Source organism: Pygoscelis adeliae, unplaced genomic scaffold, assembly GCF_000699105.1.
Source record: "Pygoscelis adeliae isolate BGI_AS28 unplaced genomic scaffold, ASM69910v1 Scaffold108, whole genome shotgun sequence".
Taxonomy (NCBI): domain Eukaryota; kingdom Metazoa; phylum Chordata; class Aves; order Sphenisciformes; family Spheniscidae; genus Pygoscelis; species Pygoscelis adeliae.
In genome coordinates this window covers 258,068-283,908 of record NW_008825498.1, presented here as the reverse complement: position 1 = coordinate 283,908, position 25,841 = coordinate 258,068, and the positions used below count along the sequence as shown (strand labels likewise).

Below are 25,841 nucleotides of genomic sequence, written 5' to 3'. Positions count from 1 at the left end.
TGAACAGCAACTGCAACTGAAAAGAACAACTGAGAAATAAACCAGCTTATACTGGAGAAAAGACCAGGTGGAAGTTTTTGTCAGTTGGTGCTCATAACAAGAATCTGTAACTAGGGGCAGTCTGGGAAGAGGGAGATCGAAGTCCGACCCAGTCCTCTGGCTGCCTGCAGAGGCTTCTGGAGCTCCTCCATCAATCTCCAGAATCGCCTGAGGGACCTTCCTTACCTAATACAGGTCATGAGGAGAGCTGCTCAACAGGGAACATGTCCAGTGCCTGCAAAAATGACAGTGCTTGCAAGCGGGCAGACAGACTGTCACTATTCATTGTGCTAGGGCCTACAGCTTCCAGACACTAATTAGGACAGCTCCAGGCCAAGCACTATATGCACATAGGGCAGGCACTGTTGGCTTTTCACACATGCCAGCATTGGCAAGAATGATGATAAAGGCTCTAGAAGCAAGACCACATTCACCTGTGTAAAATGTCTCTTATCCCCACCACAGCGGCGGGAAACTGAGGTACAGAGAGTTTAAACAGAGATTAAATCTAAACATGCCTCAGGAATCAATAGCATGGAAGCCGTTGCAAACCCTTTTGTCCAGGGGGCCTGTGTTCCTTTGGCACCTTGGCTCTGTACCTAGCTGTCCTCAGGTGCTCATAGCAGGGTGGCAGCACCAGCACTGCCACCCCCAAGCCCAGCCCAGCCCACACCAGCAGCCCCAGGGATCTGCAGATGTCCCCCAGCAGAGCCGGAGTGCCCTGCGGGCTGTTGCAGTCCTGGCTTCAGCTTCCTCCACTGCAGGAGCTGACGTGCACGTTTCTCCTCTGCAATGAAGAGTGCTCTAATCACCCAGCACAGACTGGTTTGGGTAGGACAGCCCCCCTCTCCTCTCACAGCCAAGTCCCCACAAAGAAAAGAATTCAAGATTTGCTGGGTCAGAGAGGACAAGGTACAACAACCCTTTTACCCCCATAGGTATGGTACTGGAAGACAACAGCCCTGGGTCTGATACTTTCTCTTACAACTGCTTATGCAATTTCATCGATCATTGCTGAATTAAACTTCAAACAGTTCCAGTCCTTCAAGCACAGGGCGAGAGAGGTGCACTTCTCCTCACAGCAGCACTCTCAATGAAACTTGAACTCGTCTCATCACCCTTGCTGAAAGAGGGGAAAAGAACAAAGCCAGTATAATTTATAGATCAGCAGTAAGATTTTCATAGGGGGAAATAGGGCTTTGATGACCCTGAAGAGGGAACTGTACCTGCGTCTCTGACTTCTTAGAGGAGCACTCTACTCTTCAGCTATTAGAGACAAAAGTATGCTCAACATTTCTTTCTCCTCCAAGACCTGCTCAGGTTCATGAAAACAAAACAAAAAAAACCCAAAATCCTGGCTGCCTACTCTCAGGAGAGATCTCAGCTGTGAACCAGGATGCAGCCCTGAGCAAAGTACAGGAGGATGGGGTTTAAGCCTCGCTTACTTGGTTGATTTAAATGTAATTAATTTCTGTTGATTTTAGTACACTCCAGGCCAGCAATAAGAACAAAGCATATTGACAACAGACTGCTCCAAAGTACTAGAAAAACCATATCCACAGGTGTGGTAACTAAGAGCCACGCTGACATTAATCAGCTAAGCTTATCTATGCACACTGGGCACCTAGCTCAGAGAGAGGTGAACCAGTCAAGTATGGAGCTTATTATTTCCAGGATATTAGAGCTGACATACTTCAGCTCACAATTAAAAATGCTGGACCTGATTTGTTACTCTGTTATATCACTACAATGCTTGTGTAAACACTTGATTAAAGTTGGTGTCCAGTGCAAGTGCACTAGTTTAATTTGCTACCAGCTCTACTGTAACGAGCTCATCCATCACCTCCAGCTCAAGGTTGCGGAACTCCAGCAGCTCGTTCTGGTCTCGGGCATCCTGCAGCTCCTGTTGCAGACGGTTGTTTTCTGCTTCCAGTTTCTCTATCTAACAGAAATATGTAAATTCAGGATCTGTGTGACTGTTACAAGAAACATTGAATATTTGGTGAGTAGTAGTTGAGGTAGCATAGGCAGTGCAAAATCCAAACTCTAGAGATGATTCACTACTTGCTGTTTTACCTCAGTTGAGTCTTTAGTTTACAGGTGAACTTCTGCTCATCAACTTCCTCAACATCATAAAATGCTTAGGCTGGAGGTTTCCCTAAAAGAATTCAATCCTAGTGAAGATCAGTGGGGAAGTTAACTCTACAGAGGTGTCAGGTTAGCTATTAGATTAGTCTGCATTAGCTATTAAACACACGGCTCTCATGGTAAAGCATTGGAATAGATTGTCTGGAGAGGGATGTACAGACATCATTGTTGGAGGACTCTGGGAACACATTGGATAAACATCTATCAGGAATGACACAGAAACAGCTGCACCTGCCTTAGAGAAGAGCTTGGGCTAGACTAGAGACACCCAGTGTGTAGTACATGAAGCACAAATGGCATGCAGGGAGAGCTGTCTTTGTGGAGGCAGTTACCTGAGTAGCCATCCCACCCCGTGCAAGCGCTTGTGTGAACTACACAGCAAGCATCTCCACACAAGCAGTTCTGTCAGTTAGCAGATAGACTTAAATACCACCCATTGGCCAATTGTCTATAGCTTGCTTGTTGGACAACTCCACCACTAGCTCCTCAGCCTGCTCTCTTCTGCAAGTTTCCAGCCAGCGCCAGGACATGTATTTTTCAGTCAGGTTGTCTGAGTAGGGCCCAGACAAGGACAGCTAGGGAGCACAGTAAGACCGAGGTCAAATGAGCCCCCATGGGTCAGTTTGTCTGGATCAGGAAGGATGGCATGGGGCTGGAGACTTATTAGGTGTGTTTATGGAAGGGGAGAAACACAGGCTAAGAAACCTCATCTGCGGAGGTGAAAGACAGCAGGACACCTGGTGTTGGGAGTTATGGCCTCTTGCTGATGGCAGTCATGTGTATGGCCACTGCTCTTACTGTTGGTGATATGCAAGCAATGTTGAGGTCCTTCGTATCCTTATATTCCATGATTAAAAATATATACATACAAATATACACACACACACACACACACAAACAGGTGATATTCCTAGATGTACCAAGAGACTGAGTAATACAAGTTCCACTGGACCTAGGGATGACTTTAAGCCCTTAAAAATATACAGAACGCACAGGGACTAGGAGTATGAAAAGGTCCTGGTGTTAGAGGATGACTACATTCCTACTGCTGTTTCAGACTCAGAAGCTAAGCTCAAAACATCTTGCCAGTGCAGCAGCAGCTGCCGCCTCCTCAATGCAATGCTACTGGAACACAAAGTTCTGTGCCTCAGAGCCAGAACGATGAGTAGAGCTTCTAGCTCTCAGGCTGGAGCTTACCAGCAGAGCTGGCGCATCAGCAACTGCCAGCAACAACAGTGCCTAAGCAGAGCTGGAGAGGGCTTGTCTTTCCATGTTATCCTGTCCATATTAATCTATGCTGTTCTATCCTTATACTACACCTATAAGCACCAGACTGCATGTCCAAAAAGTGTATTGCAGGATCCAGATCACCCTTCAGAGTGAACACGTAAAACTTGGGAACATACCTTGTCTAAAAGCTCTTGGTTCCTCTTAATGAAAAGCTGTTTGTCTTCCACCCAGTGCGAGTCCTGTTGGATGAAGCAGTACTATTACAGAATAATCAAAATCCATGAGGTTGGGCACGTTTATTGAAAATTGGAACCACAATATTCAGACTTTAAAATCCTATGGGAACGAACTGTCATTTACAGAACAACAACGTATTAGTCTACTAAGCTGTAGCAAGGCTTCTGAACTCACTAGACCTGCCTGTTTACTGAACAGCGACATTACATCTCATGGAAGTCTATACTGAAATTGTGCTAGGTATTTTGTAAGCAGAGCAGGTAAGATCCAAAATAGGAAAAGAAAATACACAAGAAGTGCTTACCTGCCCTTTCTGTGCCAAAGTTTTCTCCAGATCTTCTATTTTGGCTTTATATCTCTGGACTTCAGCTTGGAGCTGCTCCTGAGCCTGTTGAAGTCAGGCACAGCAGTAAACAGTAACAAAAACAGCAATGTTACTGGTATTAAAAGGAAACCAAACACAGCAGACTCTGGGTTTATGCTATTGCTTCCACTGAGTGAGTAACCATTACAAAGATTCTGGCTCAGCGATGTTTTGTGCCACCCCTCAGACTGGCATACAGATGACACAAGGGAACAGAGTGGTAGATCAGCCCCTTCTCCCCACCCAAGCCTATTATTACCATGTATTGCATTAGAGTAGCAAAACACAAGCTGAGGTATTTGGGGTGACAGGCTTCGCTCAAAGATCCTAGTAAGGGGCAGTCCCTGAAGTGAAGTGCTTAGTAGATGAGAGTGGCAAAAGGTAGTGGAAAGAAGCAATTATAACTGCCTGGGGCATCTTCAAGAGCTGACTCAACAAAGTGCTAAACAACCTGGTGCAATCTCACAGCTGACACTGCTTTGAGCAGGAGTTTGGGCTGGAGACACCTGAGGTCCCTTCCAGCCTGAATGATTCTATGATTGTATTAGAGGGACATTTCTAGCCTTGGAAGGTTTACTGTAGTCTGCATCACATTCAAATTTGAATATAATTTGCATTTCTCTGTTAGAAACATTCAGGTGAATATTCTTAAAGTTGGTGCAATGCATGCCTTTGTGAAAACCCACAGGCCTCCATTTACCTTTAAAACCCAACCCCTTCACACCTGGGCAAAAGATGAGAAAACCTTTGTGATTCTGTGCCAAACTGCAGAATTGCCTGCTTTGGCATGCCCGCCTAACTGCAGGGTTTTCGGGTTCAGGTGGAGGACAGCCCCTTGTAAACTGAGTGACTGTGTCCATTCGTCACTCTCTTTAAATGTACTCAGCAAATGAGTAAAACGGACATCTCTCATTTGTATGGATGCTGTATGTAACACCATTCCCTTGTACGTCACTTTGAGGGGTTTGTATGTCCTGATAGCAATGAAATGCTTTTACCCTCAAACAGATACTGACCTTGGCTTCTCTTTCAGCATCTATGACGCCTCCTGTCTGCTCCTGCAGAAGTGCATACGCTCTCTGCAGGGCCTGGTACTCCTTTGTCAGCTGTCGAAACCTCAGCTCTGATTCTTCTGCTGCTAAACCCTGAAGGATGAGAAAGGACATATCTAAGCACCAGACAGTAGAGCACTGCCAAAGCAAAGAATGCAAGTGTGATATGTTAAGCACAATAGTTAGTTTACAGGTCTTGATTCAAATAGACTTTTTGGTGAGCTTGCTGTGATATGAAGTAATAAGAAAGTGGAATTTATACAGTGTTTATCTGTCTTCAAGCTAAAAGAAATGTGATAAGTATATTTTCTTGAAGGGGGAGAGGGAAAAAAAAATCATCTCAGTTGCAATGAAGTCATAGCTGTAGACTTTATGGACTAGATTTTGGAAGAACCTCTCAGCATTTCAGTGTATCAGTAACCAAAATTGAAGCTAAACTTAATGAAGAACTTATCACTCAATATGCACCATTAAAACCTAAGTGTTTTTGAGAGCCTAGCCACTTGTTTTGGAAGCCAAAGTCTCTTGAAAACCTGTCCTTGCCTATGGGAAGAGTCAGATCTTACCTCATCCAGATCATCATCTGGGGTTGCTGGTGTTCTGTCTGTTCTATATGAGGCCACAGAGGATGTTTCAGAGTCCATGGAATCATCATCGTACCCAAAAACTGTATCCACCACATGTCTCTAAAAAAGGGAAAACATGATTTCTGAACCTCCTTAGAAACAGGTAGCATGAGTTTCTGATGGAGGAGGAAAGGTTAGTTCAAAAATCACATTGCTAGTTACTTAAAAAAGGCAAGACATGAAAAAAGAGCAATGGGCTACCCCTGCAATTACCATCTCCAAACAAACCCAAAGGGAACCAGATTGAAGATTAAGTCTTGTGCTGGTGGAGAATGAGTTTGCTGATTCATTTTTCTGAGCTGAAGATCTGGCTCAGTCTAAAACTTGGAAAACACAATGGGAGCAGCAACATGCTAAAGTAAAAGTCTCTGCCCTTGCAGGAAAGCAGGAGAATTGTTTGTTAACCCCAAAACAGTTCAGAAGACTTCTATCAACATGCAGACTAGCGTGCAAACATAACACTGTAAAGAGCTGGAAACGTGTGCAGAATAGGGAACCCTCCTTCTTCTTTCATGGTCACTGCTATTTTTAATATTTCAGTGCTTCTCTCACTGATATTGCTGTTGGAGTAAGTGAGTAAAAGCTATGCTAATAAAAGTTCCTTCATGCTAGTTTTGTATCTCACACATCTTTCCAGTACTCTAGAGACTGCCACATGTAAGAGATAGCTCACACTACACAGTTTGGTTGTATGTCTGACACCTCACTATCTCCTATCTCAGTAACTGAATTAAATCAAATGAAAACTGTGAGTCATGTCCTATGAAGGTCTGGATGCTTGACCCTGCAGGCTTGGTTTCAGGGTACAGATTTGAGCATTTAAATACTTGGCTTATGAATAGTTCTGCAGACAAACTGATCGACGAGCATTTAAGATGCACTTCTGCCTTGCAACATTTTTCACTTTTGCTGACAGGTTACAATCTTCTAAACCTGGAATTTGAATCACACAAAAAACATGTACCAAAGATGTGAATAACCGTTTGCATATATTATCTTTTTTTGTTCACTATTTTTCCAAGTGAAGACAATAGCCATATTCTCCCATGTTACAGTCTCTGGCTTAGAAATAAAGTTGACTGATGAAAATACTTTTTAGTCTTTGTCTCCCAGTTATGTCTACTGTGTATTGCTTCAAAACCCACATAGAAACAATGTGATGACACATCTAGGATTTACTGGTCTGAAATTCTCTGTGTGTGTAGGAGAGCGTTGCATTACTTTCACAGAACATGGCTGAAGTACTAAGGGATGTCCTTGGAGGACAAAGAGCCACCAAGCTCTGTTTCCTACACAGTATTTCCACATTCTGGAGGTGGGAAGTGGCTGTTGCAAAGTCATTCTTTACATCTAGCTGATAAAGGAGCTATTTGAACCACTACTCGGTGCTCAACTCTAAAACTGTTCTAAATTATACGAGCTTTGGACTCAACCCAATTTAGGGTAATACAAGGGGTAGCCAAAGGCCTGTGGAACTGAGTAGGAGAAAATTACACTCAATTTCTCAGGCAGAAACTTCCACTTGAAGAATAAAGATGCACAAGGATTTTGTTTTAGCCCATATGTGCTGTGAAAAATAGATAGCAGAAGATAGATTGGAAGGTCTCTGGAAACATAAATACATCTCAGCATAATAGACCTTGAGCCCAATATTTATAGAAACCAGATGGAAGGAAGATTATTACTATTTCAGGGAGGGGGGGGGGGAAGCCCCATTTTGCTGAAAATGAGAGATATGCAAACTTAACTGAATTTCAAAGTGGGCTTAAAAAGCTCTCCCAAAGTAAGGAAGGAGTTTATAAACCTAATCACTAAAGCAGATTGTTACAATCCACAAAGATCTCTCTAATCGGATTGCTAATGTATGTTTGCCTACAGAGCCTACTAGTATTTTTATACAGTGAAAACAATTTTTTCTCTTACCTTAATTGGCTTTGAGCTCCTTTTATGCTTTCTGCGACGAATGAGTTTCTCCCTGTCCTGGAAAATAAGATTAAAAAGTTACACTCTCTTCTCTTGTTTGCAGCTGTAGAAGGCCAAATCTACAGAGAAAATAAATCATTGGGCTTCCACCAACTCTGTTCATACGTTCAAAAGGAATCTGATTCCAGGTGGAAGGAAGGATTCATATCCAAATCTGTACATGTGCCACCTGAAAACCAGTTGAAGTAGTGAAGATGGGATATCCGGAAAAAAAAAACAAAACAACAACCAAACAACCCCTTGTACAGTTGCCTTGACAGGCTGTCAAACGACAGGCACTGATGGATTTCCTGTTAAAATCACTGGGAGGCCTGCTGCAGAAGACTGGTTTGGGCTTTGTATAAGAGGGTGTCTGCCTTCCCTGCAGAGGGATGCTGCCTCTGTCTCAAAGTCATTAAATGATGGTAATGTTGATCTCACCACTCCTAGCAATGATGTCTTAGAAGAGGCAACAGCCTCTTTTGGAGTCTCTTTCTCCTTCCCCTCAACATCATAATGCAAAGTCAGCTGAAAAAGGGATTGTCAGTATTAAATGTCGGAAGAACTAGTGAACCACTGTCTAGCAGCACACGCTTTTCCAGCACATGATAGTGCACTGTGTGCCTGCCTCTTGTTAAGGAAACTTTTTAATGGTAGCTTAGTTACAATGGTAAAACAGCTTGGCACAGCCCTGCCTTGTGAACATGTAGGTATCTTCCCAAGCTCGACAGTTCTTAGTCTGCGTTCATTTCTAGAGCTCAATTCACACACAAGACTTATACTTTTGAGTTGTAGGGGCTGATGCCCCACTAGAAATTCAGTTAAACTGCACCCACACACACCTACATCTAAAAATTTGCAGGTGTTAAAAGTAAGATATTAACCCTCAGACCTCTAGTTATAAGAAGAAATACTATCAGTAGTGAACTGTACACAGGAATCATTCCTAATTTCCTGATGCTCTGGACATACCCTTGTTAACTCATCAATTATGTTCTGTTGTTCTATGACCTGAAGCTTTAAGAATTCAGTTTCTTGTTCCTCATTAGCCTGATCCAGGTCATTGAGAGATCTTAATTTCTTTAGAGGAGGATGTGATGTCATTTTTTCTCTCTGTGGCAAGAAGAAACAACAGATAAAATAAGATCCAGCAATTAAAAGACAAAAAGACCACTTTTCAGTTAAGAATTAGACATTATCTTTCATTTATGCTGTACAGCCCTTTCAATATGCTTCAGCTACACCATTTTTATAACTTTATTAATACCCATCAGCACTTCTTAACAATCAAGCAGTACAGCAAGGCCGAGTTCTTCAACCAGAACAACAAAGCTTTATCTATTTACTTATTGTGTGGCAATACAGCCTCTCCAGCAGCCCTTAAAGGTCATATACCATAGCTCTTCCTTTGCCATGCATCAAGATGCCCCAACATGTGGCAAATATAATTGGACCCCCTACCTGTCCAATGGGTATGCAAATAGTATCTACTCCCATGACCCCATGCCCTTACTGATACCCATCATATGGCCATATACAGTGAGGAAATGGACATTCTTTAGTTATGTGAAAGACATGCATCCAGTCAGAAGAGGAGGAAAGGCAAAAAATGTGGTACCAGATCTATTTTAACTAGAAGTCCATGTCCTGCCTGCTCCTGAGCGTATGTGGGAGAAGAGATGGCTACAGCCTGTCAGAATTACCCTAGCCACCCACAGCTTGCTAACTTCCATAATTTGGGCATCTATACTGTAAAGAGCAGATGTCAGGGAGATAAGTTAGAACATATGTGCTGTGTGTGCATATATGCACCAGTGGCGCTGCCCACTGATGTCTAACGCATGCAGATTCCCAAGTCCCTTCCATTTGCTGTGGGAGAGCCCAAGGGGCTGTGATCTGTACTACCACAGCTGTGGAGGAAGAATTCTGACCTGTGACACCTACAACAAGTTTCTGTCTTCTGGGCATGGGTGAACTGCAGAGTCTTAAAGTGGATTAACCTTGTAACACTAAAGCCTTTTTTCTATAAGACAAGAAAGTGAATCTCATTGTCTCATCCTAATCAGGAGGAAAGCTGCTGATTATTGCAGAACAGTCAGCCTGCTCAAGATGAGGACAGTGGCTATTGCAAGCCAGAGACAAGACACACAAACACACTTAGCAGGGGAAGTCTTCTCAGCTTGCCAGCTTACATCTGGCAACCCAGCACTTCCACCTCCTTTTTTTATTAATGCCAAAGCAACATTGGTGCATGTGTAGGGACTGGATTCTGACCGATAGTCAGGGCAATTCCACTTGAAGGATCTACAGACATAACTGCTTTGACCCCGCTTCATATAGCCCTGCTATGTGAAAGTTATAACCCTAGCCACCACACCACCATCCTCCATTTCCCATATCCATCTACCATGCATGTGTCTTATGGAAAGATTGTACATGCTCAGTGGCAGACCAGAACTTCACTTTGCCATCATCAGCTCTAACAAGAACATGTCCATTCAAAGATGAACATCATGCTGGCTGAAAACATCGCTCTTAACAGCTTCCTTTTTGAGTTCCAGATGCAAAATAGCACAGTGGGGTATGACTCAATGATACAACTATTATTTTCTTTTTTTAAAACAATTGAAACTCAAAATTCTAATTTTTGGGATAGTATTAAAGACTGTGATTATGCATTCACTTAAATATATTACACACGCATGCATAATACACAATGTTATAGTATGTAAGTCTATTATATAGACCTAAGTGTGGCTGTATCTTATCAATAGTATTACACACTATATACAACACATTTTCTCTATGTATATACATGCATACACTACGCAGATGTGGCCACCGTAACAGACATAGATCATACAGTAATCCTCATTTTGCTCTTCAGTACCAACCATTTCTATATTTTCTTTAGTGACTGCTTTGAGTTTATCTTCCATGCGCTGCAAAGACTGCATAAGTTCATCATTTCTCTTCGTGAGGCACTTGTTCTTTTCCAGAAGAGGTTTACATTGTTTCTCAGCTTCTCGGACACGCTTCAACTGGATTGACAATAGCAATTAATAATTGTAAATAATCCAAATAAAAGATATTTTTTCTCCCTCCTTTGTTAGAAGTATTTTTGTTACTTCCCTGTTGGACTATTGTCCCACTAAAATGCCAAAGTGATCTAACGGAGCTGATGCTTACAGCTTCCATAACTTACTTCATCTATAAATCTCAAAGCATAATTCTGCATATCTGTTTCCAAAAGATGGCTTTATCTATAGGAAAACTCAGGCATAGAGATGAAGCAACCCAATACACAGTCAGGTAACTGCAAAGCTGCTACAAAAGTCTGAAACGACCTGTGCAAGAAACCCACTGATTTTCTCATTGAAAGACAGATTTGCATAGGTACCTACTCAGTCTGGATCACAGCAATAACAACATAGTTGTAAGTCTGGGTTTTAATGCCACACAGTGAAATACTTGTGCACATGCACAATAAACTTTGTTTTAATCAACAAATCACATAATATTTAAACAACAAATCCCCTAAGATAGGAAGGTATCTTAGGGCATGCTTGGAAGTTCCAGTATTGGTACAACTAGAGTTTTAACCAAGATCTCTTCCTCTGAAAAATTAGTTCCATCCAGTAACACTGAGTGTTTTAGAGATACAATTTCTTTTTCTAAGGGAGGACAAGGAAGATGGCATGTGGCTGTGGAGAGACATCATCTTTGTGCCCAGCTGATCTACCTAACAAAGGCACTGTATCCCAGTTCTGTATTACTGTTTGTCACTGGGAGCTTCCTGCCCCTTGCAGTTCTGCTCGGGAAAGGACTGCAAGAGTTTTCTGTAGCTATTAAGGACAGTTAACCACATTTGCTTACATCATCACATCATCTTACTAGGCTATTTAAACTAACTCAGTGATTTTGTCTGAAGCAGGTTAGCAAGTACCTGAGGACCCCTTCTGCTAACAGGAAAGGGGGGAGCAGCTAGGAAGCGGTTACATCTTTGATCAGCACAGTTGTGGGCAAAACAACCATTTGTCCTACCCTAAGAAGGAAGTCAGTTTTTGCTAGTCCGAATGTATCTTAAAGTGTATAGTATTTTCAGCAGTACTCCTGGTCACATTTAACAAAATGTGTTCATTGTAGTCACACTGTGCAAGATACAGGTTAGAAGCCTTTTTAAATTTTTTTTTTTTTCCTTGTGAAAAAATAGGCTGAATATTTAATGACATGCAACAACTAATCAAGCTGACTCGTCAGACTCCAAGCTATTCAGTATCACAGAAATTTGGGGGTTGGGAGCTTTTCATAACTGAAGAGAGACACATGAACATATTTGTAATTTGCAACCTTGTTAAGACATTATTTTGCAAATATTACATTAAGAACATTGAGGAGATCCAAGCCAGCTAAACTGATATGAAAGGAGTGCATTAGGACTCCTAGCTCAGGGTGGGAAAAAAAAAAGTATCAAGAGTTGAATTTCACCACCCTCATCCTTAATCACAGAAGTAGAAATATGGAAAGGTTAAAAAGCCAGGGTGCTGACTTCAACAGAAAGGTATCACCACCTCAGAGTAGATCAGATAAAGGGATCAATTCACTGTTGTCCATTCTCCCTAGATCCAATACTTAACTGTTCTCAACCTGGTCAAATACTGGACTACAGACATTATTTCATTTATAAGATAAGTCTCACCATACACTGCTGTATGCTCAAGAAGTCAAAGAAGGAACATAAGCATTCATATAGAAACCCACAAGCCTCTCTGCCCCAACTTCCATTGTGATTTTGTAGTCGTATAACTTCGATGAAATTACTGTTTAATTCTAGGATGAAAAAATCATCCTCAGCTTCCCGAGCTACTAGACTGACGGATGGCTATCATCCTTGGATCATCCTCTCTTTGCTTTTCCCTATGGCTCCTGACCTCCTCTGTCTGATAGTGCAAAGCTCACACACCAGTTCGTTTCGTTCGTCAACGAGCAACGTGTTCCTGTCTTCCAGCTTCCGGATTGTGGCATTCAGTTCTGCTATCCTCTTCTGGTTTCTGCGCAAGTCCTGTTTGTTGGCAACAACATAATATGGTTACTGATTCTTTTCAAAAATACGTGCTTGGGAAAAGAATCCTCAAAAACCACACACCAGTCAACTTAAGCTGTCATCATCAACAAATTATATTTATGGATTTTTACAGTATTGAACATGCTGGCAAAAGTATATATATTTTTGGAAGAAAGTATCTGGTTTGGGGGATACTTTAAGACTTAAAGTTTTCAGTTGTTTAAAAAATAAAGAGAAAACAACCAAACAGATGCTAATTTTTTTTTAATGGGGAAGAAATAGCAGAAAGCTAAAAGATTCTACTTTTTATTGCCTTTTCCTATACATTGCTTCTATTTGCTGAGCCACTACATCAGGTGAAAAAGGACATTCCTTTCAGTATCAATTGCATTTACTTTCTTATTCCTCATTTGCATATGTGTGTATTTAGTCACACAACCAGTGAGTTGCATGCTTTGTGAATGACAGCAAGGGCTCTATGTGTGGAGAATAAAACAGCGAAAGAGGAGGATCTCCTAAGGGTCTCCCGGATTCCGCTCCCCAGAATTCTCCCTACCCCTCCCTGCTATTCTTACCAATTCTATCCGGTTTTCAGGATGTAGGCTATCCAGGTAGTTATGTTCATGGAATGAGTCTTTCAAAGGGGCACTAATTATTTAAGATGCTTTATATTTGTAAATAGAGTAACTGAGGAAACAGCCCTACAAAGCTTTGTCCCACTAGCATTCTCTCTGAAGAATCTATGCTCTTAACTTCTCTGTAGTAAGAGTGGGAATGTTTTTCCAGAGCCTGAGAAAATATTTAAGCAAGAGAAACACAGCCATGTTTCTGTTTTGCAGGGGCCAGTAAAACCTGCGTACAGGGCTGCTGCAGTGCTCCGAACCATCTCCGGCCCTTCCTGGGATCTCTCTCTTGGGACTGCTCATGTTACACTCTGCCTCCTTGACCAGGAAGAGCTGTTCATCCAGAGCTTCCTTCTGCAGCTGCAGCTTCTGCACATAGCCTGTCTGTGTCTCCAGTTCTTTCTCCAAGGAAAATATGATCCTGTCTTTAGCCTTGATCTCGTCCATCTGAATGAGAGAAACACCAGAAGAACAATATTACTGTGTAAAGACAAAAGCACTTCAGCCTTCTCCAATCTAGTAGTGTATGATTTACTTAATAGCAGTGTTCACCACTTAAATCTGCTATATCATACTGCACCAGGCTTGCAAAACAATACGCTTTGAGGTTTCAGCCATAACCGTACATTGGCACAGTAGCAGATTCACCAGCCGTATACAGACTGAAGCCCAAGAACTGAGCATGGTGTGATGTGCTGACAGATAATTGGATGAAGAGTTCAGGCTTTCACATTGCATTTTGGTAAGTTATTTGTAGTAGTGAAAAATAAGTATAAACTCTGACAAAACCAAAAAAGTTTAGACTAGCTCTTGCTCGTGTAAATGGAGCTGAGACAGTAGAGGTTACGGTCCGATTCTCACAACCAGAAGATCTGTGCAGAAGCACAGCAACTTTAAGAATGATGGCCGAGAGGAAAATTTTAGATTAAAACTTAGAACAAGATCAGCCCATACAAGCCTTGCAACCATGAAAATTGGTACAGAGCTGCTAACGTCACTGAGCTCAAAAAAATTTGGTGAACCAGAACTTGCAAATCACTGGCAAAATAAAAGTACTATTATCTGGGAATGATATGAATCATTCCCTGAAAACAAAAGTTATATCTATGCTAAATTTTGCCTGAAGCTGCCAAAGATGCTTTCTGGTCTTGCAGCTTACTAGGCTTGCTGAAATCCTCCCCAAAGTATTTTTCAAATTAATAAGGCTAGATTCTGATCTCCATTAACGAGATGTCACTCTGATGTAACTTCCTCCACTCTGATAGCAATACAATGGATTTGGAAACCACTGGTGTAAGTCAGATAAAAATAACTCTCAACTTGTTCAAGGTTCTTCTGTGAGTAAACAGCCTTCAAAAAAAGCCTTTCATCAGTTGCTAAAGATAAAATCGTACAATACATATGTGGAACCTGAGCTGATCTTAAAGTTACTAAATGTCTCAGTTTTATCCTGAATTTCACTATAGTTCCTTTTTATATTAAAACCCTGAAAACAGATCCTCTATTTCAGATGAGAAAAAAAAGTAGTTTGTCCTCATGGAGGCAGATATGAAGAATCCACCACTACTAGTCTGTACTACATTATTGAGCATTTTGGCAACACAAGAATATACCTCCAGTACACAGACTTTGAATTGGGAAAAAGAAAAAAAAAAAAATCAGTCTTGACAGTTTAAATTACCATTTCTTTTACTTAACTGTCAAATCTTGAATTCCAGTTTTCAAGCCAAACTTTCCACCGTTGCAAGCAGGTCCAGCTCCCCGGATGATAGGGAAACACGGCAACTTGCACCATTGCTGATGTGGGCCTCATTTTGTTCATTTTCCACAGCAATTACTGAAGGCTATGCCAAGACCAAACCAAAAGGTATGTCCCCTCCTGCCATGGTTTACTGTGTTTAGGATACCATCACAAGGGCTAGAGTAACTAACAAACTGCAAGTGCAGATGCAAACACTCTTTTTCTAACATTTTGCACTGCACATGTATTAGCATCTCAGCAAGCCAAATCCTTACAGACTAGGCCAATCACTCTCTTACTTTAAGGTGTTAGCTGCCATCACAGTGGTTGCTCTAGCCAACTCACTATGATCTATTTACTGCTGAGAAATGACAAGGAGAAGTTTTTAATACTTTTGCAAACTGAGGCGCATTGCAGAGTTCTGTTATTCACAAAAAGCTGAGGCACAAGAGGAAAACTCACTACAGCGTAAGAGAACACAAGAACTGTTTTGGTTACTGACCAGGCGGCGAATATCCCTTTCACTCTCCCATTTGATCTTGGAAATGGCTTCCTGGTGGGACTGATGCTCACTCCGAAGATCCCCCGCCTTGATCTTATCAGCTTGGATCATATTGTTAAGGGCCTCATCTACCTGCTTTTTGGCAGACTTCAGTTCAGTAATTTCCTGCAGAAGCTTAAGGCGCTCGGAGTCGAACTGTTTTCTGGCCTCTTCACGAGCCTCAATAGTCAGCGCTGTCCTTACTTTATCACTGCTCCCATCCCGCAGCGCGCACAGCGCTGACTTGAGGCGCTGGATTTCACTGTCTCGGACTTTCACCATCCGTGTCATCTCCTGCTCATGCTGTTTGATGAGGTTCTCCCTCACGGCCTGCAGCTCCTTCATTTTCTCCTCATGGAGTTTGGCTTTTAGCTCCGTGATCTGTACTGTCTGCTTGCGCTGCTCCACCTCGCGGATACGCTTAGTTTCTTGAGTCTTCTCTCTTTCAAGTTTAGCAACCTACATTGAGATAAAATGAAAGTCGCCTGCTACCAACATAATGTTATCAAAACAAGCCCACCCAGACACACAGCCATGTCAAATTGAGAAAGAGCCTGCTGCAGACCCTAGATGATCCTCTACCCTCCTTCAACAAAATATGGGGCAACTCCTGGGGCATTCACATAGATTTTACACTGTCTTTACTCAAGCCAAAACAACCCTGTCTTCTCCAGGTGTCTTGCCTCACGCAGTGACACTACATGTACTTTGAATATTTCCTTAGGAAATAAGACTCCATGTACATGTGTGCATTTGCTTAATAACTTTGTAACTCATCAGTCAACATCAGTCAAATTCACCAGAAAATTAGAGGGCTCAGATACAGCAAGGTTCCTACAACTTTCATGACCATGGGCAGTCAATCAGACGAGAGAAGTGCTTGCCTCTATATGATCCCAACTGAGGTAAGGTGCAAGTCTAAAAGTCCAGGAAACGCTTAATCTTTTACAGATGTTCTTACCCATACACAGAGCTATATCTACAGATATAGCCACATATCTACAGAAAAGCACGTTTCACTGGTTATTATGCTTACGGAACAGCTAGCTTTACTTAAAATATGTCCTTTGCTACTCTTCATTAACAACAGTTTTTAAAGTTCTTTGTCCATAGCTCTGGAATCAAAGTTACAGAGCAACTCACTGGTCGTCAGTACACTTACACTAATATACCTCTAGGTGCAACTTCATACCCATGAGCAATTCCACAATAGAAACCTGTGTTAACCTACACCAAAGGAAAGCAACAGATAAGGAATGGTTTGTTCAAAACAAACTCGGTAGGTTTGCTGTTTACAGTGAAAAAGAATGTGGTTTCAAAGATTGCAAGAATTTCCTTGTTAATTCCTTTTTAAATAAAGACCACAAAGAACGAGGAAAAGTGAGTAAACCTTTCAGAAAGAAAAAACGGGAAAAAACAGTCAATATGAATAAACATAGTAGTAGGTCATCCAAAAGGCCTACAAGAGACACTGGTGGTCTAGCCTGCAGGCCTAATTGATTACTTGGAGAGGATTTAGTGAAGGTAGGAAGTGCTATCAGCTATATGCAGAGCTGATTGACTTTTTTTTTCCTCCCATGCTAGCCCCATCTTATTTCAGATACACCTTTCCCAATATAAGCCATTAGAAGAGTATGAAAGTGTACTTTTACTTCGGTTTCAATCACCAAAGTCATTCTGACAAGTAACAGACTCTAAAAGTGAGAGGCATCTTCCTCAGAAGGCTCCACAGAAAACAAATCTGAAAGATCCTTCTAGAACTCCCTCCACAGGGCTCTTGGATGCACAAAAACTTTTCAAAGCAAAGTATTCAATACACATGTTTTAAAGATGGTCTGCACTTGCAACTGCCACTGACTTCTCTGGAGGACTTCAGAGGCTATTGATGCAGTAACTATGTGTAATAATACACGTCATATGCAACAAGAAGATTTTGCAACCAGGGACTACAAAGCAGTCTCTTTTAATCACATCTCTACGATTCATGCGAGATGTTAAAATGCCTTTACTACACAGATCACTTCTGAAAAGAAAGCCACACATAACCTTAGCCCCATAACCCCCAAGTCCTTAGGACAGGTTTTTGGTTTGCCTTCACTCCTTTTTCATTCTAGGTTCATCCTTGATTTTGAATACTTGTGACTAAAAATGAGCCTAAAGCCCTCTTTCTTTCTTGTAACACATCTCTTCCCGTTTATTAAAAAGGGAGTTGAATGCGCTGCAAGACAAGGTGCAATTATTGGAAGTGATCCATTCTGGCATGAAATAGAAAGATACATCTAAACTTTCAACAAAGTTGTTTGGGTATCCACAATGGCGCAATGCAGACCCAACCAAGGCCTGAGTACAATAATCCCAGCTAAGCTCTGGGATGCCTGGTTTTGTGGCTATTAGTTTCCAGGCTGCCTAGTTTATTAAACTGAAATGCCATGAGATGTTAGACTGACTTGTAGATGTACCATTCTAACGGGAAGAAAGGGAAAGTGAATGAGGGCCTTGTGGAAAAAAGATTATTTGAAGTAATGGAAAAGAGATCTGTTCAATAAAAGACCACAATGGCCCAGAGGTTTCTACCCTCTTTGGATTCATTGGTAGAGTGAACTTATTGCTAGCAGAGACAGGAAAAGTCCAAAGATCCTATTTGTTTGACCCCTTTGCAGGATGAACACTTTCTTAAAGCTCCTTCTGATGTTGTGGGTGACTGCCCAGTTTGGCATCCTAGTTCTAACCTGATTTTGCAGATGAGGTTATACCAAGATGTCCAATCTGAACCTGGAGGAGGGAAGAGCTAAAACCTGAATTCCAGATTAAAATAAAATTTGCAACGATATCTGCTCCTCTCAATCCAAACCGCAGAACAATTCAGAAGTGTGATCTACTTCCCGAGACTGTAGTTTTTAGCCACCCACTATTCCATGATGACAGTTCCTTTAATACCCTGAGCACTCAGTCTGATTTAGTCACAGGAATGGACAAGAGCACCTATGGATGGGCATCCCAAGAGGTACTGAAGCGTGCAAGCAATTTCATTATTTTGTTCATGTTCTGCTCACCTCCTTTCCAGTGTTATTCAAGCACATTTAAATATATTTCAGATAAGCTTTTTTTCGTTTTGTTTTCAAAACTTTCCTACTCTTCTAACTCTCATTATTTTGGGCCATCCTTGAAGCGATGTCTAGTAACAAAAATCCACACTGGCAACTTCTGTATTGGAATTGCATAGCCACAGTGATAACAAAAGCAGCAAGACTCAGTATATAGTGGAAAGCATTACAGAAGCTCCCTGGGCCATCAGTTTTCTGGCAGTCAGCCTGTGGCTCCTTAAAAGAATAACTAAGCCTTGCCCGTGTGCAACACATGAATGCCAAAGCTTGCAGGAAAAACAAAAGAATCAAAAAACATCTTTGCTTTCCAAGACTGTCATCGACCATCTATGAAAGAAAAGGATGCAGAGTGAGTTTGAAAGAGTGATGATGTCCACTTTGTTGCAGCTTGCAAATCTTGTCTATTTTAAAAGGTTGCAAATTAATGGCTATAAATCTCACTGGTAGGTGAAAGGAGAATGCCCCCAGAGATTCTCAGAACATGAGATAACACAGAACTGGCTATTCTTGCCTTCATTTAGCTTCTCCGAAATTATACAAACCAACTTCCACTATACTGCCTAACAGTTGTCTGAGATTACCAGTATGATTAACCTTCATATATTGGCATGAATATCTGTCCCTAAAAGAAAGAAATTATGAAAAAGACCTCTTAGACGCTGCAGGATATGTGGTTATTCAGGTTTGGAAGCTAGAGGCAAGTCATTCTGGGTTTATTTGCCCAGGACATATGCTTATCTGCGAAAGAATCAAAGAGCCAGGTTGATGGACTTCAATTATATTCTATTTGGAAAAACAATATATCACTAGGCATCATCCTTTCAAAATGTGGCTGCCACCAGACTGCAGGTGGGGGATGCCTGGCTGCAGTTAGCACTGCCTCCAGTCCACTTCATAAGAATTCACCAGGAGCTATTAAACAGACATTTGTTGTCTCCGCTGCTCATAAAGAACACCCTGCTAAACCTGAAGACTGCCTTAATCTCACTCATGTTCAGGGAACTTTAGCACTTACCATGTAAGGGTTTATTGCACAAAATCGGTACTCTGACTATAAAATACAGACATATTGTACTTGCCACTAGAAGCATCTCTAAATAAAGAGGGAGCAACACTGAAGAGAGCAAAAAGTACACTTCTTTGCAAAGCCACTTCAGCATCACCTGTGGGAAAACTGACGCTGCTTGCAAGGATTTTAATAGAATGCAGGCAGGGTATGTGCAGAGTAGGTGTAAAATAACAGCCAGTATTTTATACTTGGATAACACCCAGTCCATTACCTTTTTACGGGTTACAAAAGCTGTAGTAGTGTAAAAAGATATTATGTGTTTTGTAAGGGCTGCCCTAGCATAGACAATGCAGGAAAAGAGAGTGAAAAATTCAGCAGATGTAGGCAAGAGCTGAAGCTGCAGCACTCAGCCCTGAGGTTGTACCAAAGGCTTTTAAAGTATATGGGAGGCACCTCAAACCTTCACAGATATGTCTATACTATAGGGCCATAGCTGTACCCTGCGTACATGATACTCAGCTGGCTTTAGACTAACTTTACATATCTGAGACTGTAACTCTGGCAGACCATTGGTACCTGAACAATTTTTAAACAACGCATACATATCCTAGTGTACACAATACAGTGCAGCTGCACTGCAGATGGATCACAAGGGTTCACATGGACTGTCATGCTATACATTTAAGGAATACTTCATTCAACTTTGAAATGAGGGCATGTCTTGCTGAAATATCAGCCATTCAAAAAACAGCAACCCTACACAATTTCTAAACACTGAGTGGCTAGGATGAAACCCACTAACTGGAATATGGCCAAAGATGTTACAAAAGACATACTGCCCCATTTGAGGACCAGAGGCTTCTTAAACTTGTACCTCAATAAAAAGGAGTCTTTTCCACGGAAGCAACAGGACATCCACAGTAAGAAAATGTTGTATGTGGGGAAAGAATCAGACCACTGTTCTAGGAAAGAGCTGTGTTGCATCTGTTGATTTCTGTGATATTATTTTTTCCATGTGTTTCTCTCCTTCAGTGCAGACACTGTTATTTAAAACCAAACCCTCACTCACCTTAGATTTCTCCTGATGCAGCTCGATTTGAATGTCTGTTAGCTTGGTCCTGAGTTCCTCATTGGCAGCCTGTAGGGCAACAATCAGTGCCTCAGGCTTTTCGCCCTTGCTACGTCCTTTTTTTGACATGGTTTCTTATCAGCGAGATTCCACGTGTTTAGTTATTTCAAATACGGACTGCCATCTTTTTCTGTTCCTTTCAGTGCCAGTTAGTTCAGCACCTACTGCATGACATTCCTTAAGGTCCTGGACTCAGCTGCTTTGGAAGCCCTGCGAGAAATAAGACATACTATTATTTGTCAGTGGACACTGCAGCATGACAGCTCACATGGTTACAGAACACAAGAGACAGCTCACTTCTCCAAACACTGCAATCTCTGTCTGAAAACCTGCAAGGGAGATCCCAGCACAATCAGGCTTCTGTATGCAAGTCTAGCATACTAGTGGAGATTCCATATACGCCCTTTTCATGTTCTCAGAAAGGGGCACCATGCAATGAAGATAGGAGTTTGTTTACCATAAGGATTAGTGCTGTTGAGTGTACAGGACTAGAAAGGACAGGTCATTTAATCCAGGCCTTGCAGTCTGAGGTAACCATAAAGCAGGCACTTCAGTCTCAAGGATCTACCAACAATATCTTCCTCCTACCCTTCCCAACCCATGATCCCCCCAAGATCCTGTGCCAAACTCAAAGACTTTCTACAACACACCTACAATCCGCCACAGGAAGAGAGGGGAAGTGCTGAAGTTCTCACCAGCATTTTGGGTCTCTGTAGAAGCAGAGAACTAACAACATGCAAAAGCCTGTATCAGACTAGAAATTGTCCCCTTTGCAAAAAAATTCCACCAATGTTTTCCATCAACTGAATTTTTTGGGAAAAATTCTCTCCTAAGCCAAAGTGATGCAGTAAGCTTAAACCCAAGCACACCAGCAAGAAATGCAGATCAGGAAACCAAGGGGTTTTTCTATACCACTAAGAACATGTGTCCCTCTGTCCCATAAACTTAATTTTTATTTTTTATTTTTTTAGCATTTGTCTTGGTTATTGACACGGATTGAGAGCCTCGGATAAAGAGGTATTCTGTCTACCCGCAAAATAAACGTTGATTTGATAAGCTCCCTAGAAATTTCTGAGTCCATGTGTCTCAGCACTGAACAGTGATTGAGATGGTGCCATGTTCATGTTCTCACAGTCACTCTGATATTCCTACCACATCCACGAAACCTGCAGAAATGACACACATCCTTTGAGACGACAGCAGAATCTTCAGTAAAGAATGTCATTGTAAACTGAAGAAAGCAGATTCACTTCTTGCCATACTGATCCTGCTATCCTGAAAACACTGTCCTATATCACTCAGGACTTCTTATGCTGCTCCCAGTTACAATACCTCTAATCTTGGCATTGTATTGTATACATACAGCTACAAATTAGAGCAGAATCTGATCCATATTTCCCACAGTGCCTCATATTAAATACTGGTAACAAAGGATCTAATCATGCTAGTTACATGAGGACTTTTTCACCAGGAGGGCTGCAACAGTACGACATCAGAGCTGAGCCTGCTGTAGGTGCAGATGATTGAGAAAGAAAATGGGCTTTGGAAAGCAGTTAATAAAAATGGCTTGTTCTTGTCATGTATCATGTGACACAGCACATACAGATCTGATTTAGTGCTGGCTTGGGGAAAAAAAAAAAAAATCAGGCCAGATGGGACAGAAATGGTCAAGAAAGCAGAAATCTTTGGTTGTCAATGCCAAATGAATACTAATACATGAAGACTTGTTGGGTTTGAGCAAAGGACGACACTTTCACCAGATTAACCGTGCAAAGGATGGCTTTTGAGAAAGAAAATAGTACATAAACAAAGCAATAAGGACAATAAATTAAAAACAAAATCACAGGAGATTCTCTCCTGCATAGGGGAAATGCTTCTTTGCTGTGTTGTTTAAGATCCTTTACCATCCTGAAAGCAGAAAGCACTTTCAGAGACTCCTCTGGGCCAGAGGCCTCTTCAGCAGAGAGCAGAAGAGGCTTTGAGCACACAGGGCAGTTCTTGCTGGCTGAGGCTGCCCTCACAACTGGCACACTTGAATAACCACTGCAGCTGGCACACAGCACCAAGAGCAGCCCTACAGTTATGGACACCATGTCACGTCACGTCACACAATGAGCCGCTGTCAGGTCAGCCTCCCAGAGGCTAGCAGCAGTTCATAAAATATTAATGTTTTCATTCAGGAATGAGATACCTTGGATGTTTAGGCTTGAAAGAATAAAGACAGATAATTACAGATATCATCACCCTGCCGATGGAATGCTGCGGTGCTACGCAAACACCCACTGCATACAGACAGCGCAGACAAACAGCAGCAAAAAAACTCACGTCAAATAGCAACAGAGCATGCACACTTGAGTTAGGAAAAGAACACAGTAAAGGGAAAATCCACAATGAGGTGAAAAAACACCACACTCTCAGTCTTCTACAAAAGGGTAATTTACTCCCTAACAGCTAATCAAACAGGCATTTATATTTTTTTCCCTGCAGATGTAAAACGCAGGTTTAGCATTTGTATACAAAGCCATTCTAGAGGCAACAGTGATATGCTGTAGTGCTGAAGTAATAGAAACGTCTGCTAATGCACCAGGGCCATGTAGCCCAAATGTGACTTGGATGCTATTAACTGAGAAGTTCTTGTGATCACTTCTGCTGCCTCTTTCCAGACATGGAGTCAGCAGTCAGCCACAACTCTAGTGTTGCCAGGCTTTTCCAGTTTTCCCTGAGAGAAATTTAGAAAGGTAATAAAGTAGGGATGGATTAGGGGAAAAATATCTGTTGAAAAAAGAAAAATGAACTGAGGCAAAATTTCTGTTACTTGCAAGATGGGCTCCAGGAAACATTCCTGACAGCGGAAAATGCTTTAACAGAAACAGAAGTGTTTCCGAGCCTAGGAAAGGCACAGTACCATAGAGGAAAAAGAAGTGAGAGGGGCCTAATTGGTCACTTCCATCTTTTAGTGGTATTCTTCTCTGATTATTGAAATAAAGTAACTACCTCCCAGGATGTCAAGGGGATATTAGGCCTAGAACACATTAATAAAGCTGATGTTACAGCAGATACAACATGTATATGAAGCTACACACACACACATACATATGCATATACTCCATTGAGCAGAAAGAGCAGGCTTCTTCATTTTTATCTCCTCTTCAAGAAAAACCCGCAGATGATGTTACCCTGCAGTTAACTGGAAAAACACACTATTTGCAGAGCTTTACTCTGTCAGCAATGAGTGCGGGAGCTGTAGCCTCCAACGTTGACTAAAACATATCTATAAAACTCAGAATGCTGTCAGTCACTTCATCTTCATTTTTGCTTCCTTATCTGTATTTCCTTTTGAAAAAGCACTTTGCATTTCTCTGTCAAATTCCCTCACTTCTCCAGCCTTCACCTCTCCCAAGACCTTTTTTAAGATCCATGTCCTACGGGGCTTCTCTCAGCACAAGACTGAGGTGCCCTCACAGTAATGGTGTAGCCCTGCTCTTATTTGAGCCCTTGGATGTTCTGTCACTTACAAAGCCTGGACATCAATATTATGTGCATTGTGGGCAAACAGAGGACCACACTATACCTCTAAGATTGCCTTACTGTCTCTGGAGTCTCCTGGCTTGTCTAACAGCCATTCGTGCCTTTCTCTGCACACACACTGAAGGGGAACAGCTGATAAAGTCCCACACACACAGCCGGAAGGCTCAAGAACAGAGAATGAAGATTCATTACAGGAAGTATGGGTCACATCCAGAAAAGATAAAGAGTATTTAGGAAAGAAAGTGGGTATATTTGCTATTTTAAAAACGTAGGGACAGTTGAACAACAAAATGCCCTGTGACTTCTCCCCACTGGAAGAATATCCTGAAGTTGTGAATGTCAGTCAAGTTTTTAAAATCAGAAGCTGGGGGATAAACCCACAAGCATGAAGCTGAGAGCATTCCATAAACCTGCCTCTACAGTGCACCGCATTCTGAATTAAACATAGACTTATTGCTGCATAAACTGCAACAAGTATCCTTCTTATTTGTAATTCAAGCACCTGATGGCCAAATGAGGGTTTAGATAGTCTTTGCCTTTGTTCTCATTGCCCTCTGCTCTCCCCCTCCTCAGCTCTCTCTGGATGCCAGCGCGCATCCCATTCCCTTCTTTTCCAAACCTTTTGGAGTCTTCCAGGCAATCCCTGAGACCACTGAGTGTGAGACCCCAGGACTGACAACAATCAGAGCACTGCTGAGCTGCTGATCATCGGCTGAGCAGACACGGCTTCAAGGAAAGTAGGAAAGGGCAAAAAGACAAAGCAGAACATTTTCTACTCCTGTGAAAGGAAAAGTGGAATTTAAAGCATGAAATCATTCTCATTCTCCTGTGACAAAACACCGGCAACTCAATGGTTTAGAAACTGAAGGTGGGTTTTTTGCTTATGAGTCCCCTTCATTCCTTACTGCAACCCTACATGGTTCATTGCTTCCACTAGCATTGTCAGGTTTAATATTAAACTGCAGGCCCTTCCAGTGAAGTCCAGCTCTCATACACATGCTGCTAACAGTAAATAAATAACAACTTCAGGAGTTCTTTTATTTTGCATGCAGTTTGCCCTTTGATACAACTGATGTTTGGTCAAAATGAAGATTTGCTCTGGAAAGCAAAAGGCATCATTTAATAACTAAAGCCTGCATGACAATCTTTTGACATGCAAAATACTGAGAACCAGGAAGCACCAAAACCATATAAAAGTGAATGACAAGCATAGGTACACACTCTGTCTACCTGGCTTGTAAAGAATGAATGTGATAGAGCTGGGAATAACGTCACCAGGAGTTCAATGTTGTGTGCAACTTTCCTGGTTAATGAAAAGAAAATCTGTACAGCATAAGGACAAAGCAGATGTCAAGGATGGCAGAATGATTGATGAATGTACAACTGCTCTTCAGCAGTCAGTGTAAACAGTGCATCCTAAAGTGCCACAATCTTATTCCTGCT

At 41.8% G+C, this 25,841-nt stretch overlaps 1 protein-coding gene across 2 annotated transcripts in view; it reads right to left on the bottom strand.

The window, feature by feature from the left end:
• Positions 1–20,939, bottom strand: part of JAKMIP2 (janus kinase and microtubule interacting protein 2) — a 29,724-nt gene extending 8,785 nt beyond the window's left edge. Inside the window, exons 1-12 of one of the 2 annotated variants that reach the window (XM_009331371.1) lie at positions 20,811–20,939; positions 15,590–16,087; positions 13,584–13,793; positions 12,622–12,720; positions 10,553–10,699; positions 8,631–8,771; positions 7,620–7,676; positions 5,637–5,756; positions 5,035–5,163; positions 3,959–4,042; positions 3,594–3,656; positions 1,883–1,981 (exon numbers count right to left, since the gene is read on the bottom strand). In XM_009331371.1, the coding sequence (XP_009329646.1) occupies positions 1,883–1,981; positions 3,594–3,656; positions 3,959–4,042; positions 5,035–5,163; positions 5,637–5,756; positions 7,620–7,676; positions 8,631–8,771; positions 10,553–10,699; positions 12,622–12,720; positions 13,584–13,793; positions 15,590–16,087; positions 20,811–20,939 (1,776 nt within the window). The remainder of the gene's footprint in view (positions 1–1,882; positions 1,982–3,593; positions 3,657–3,958; positions 4,043–5,034; positions 5,164–5,636; positions 5,757–7,619; positions 7,677–8,630; positions 8,772–10,552; positions 10,700–12,621; positions 12,721–13,583; positions 13,794–15,589; positions 16,088–20,810) is intronic. The other variant, XM_009331372.1, reaches the window with a different exon arrangement.
• Between the last annotated feature and the right edge of the window lie 4,902 nt (positions 20,940–25,841).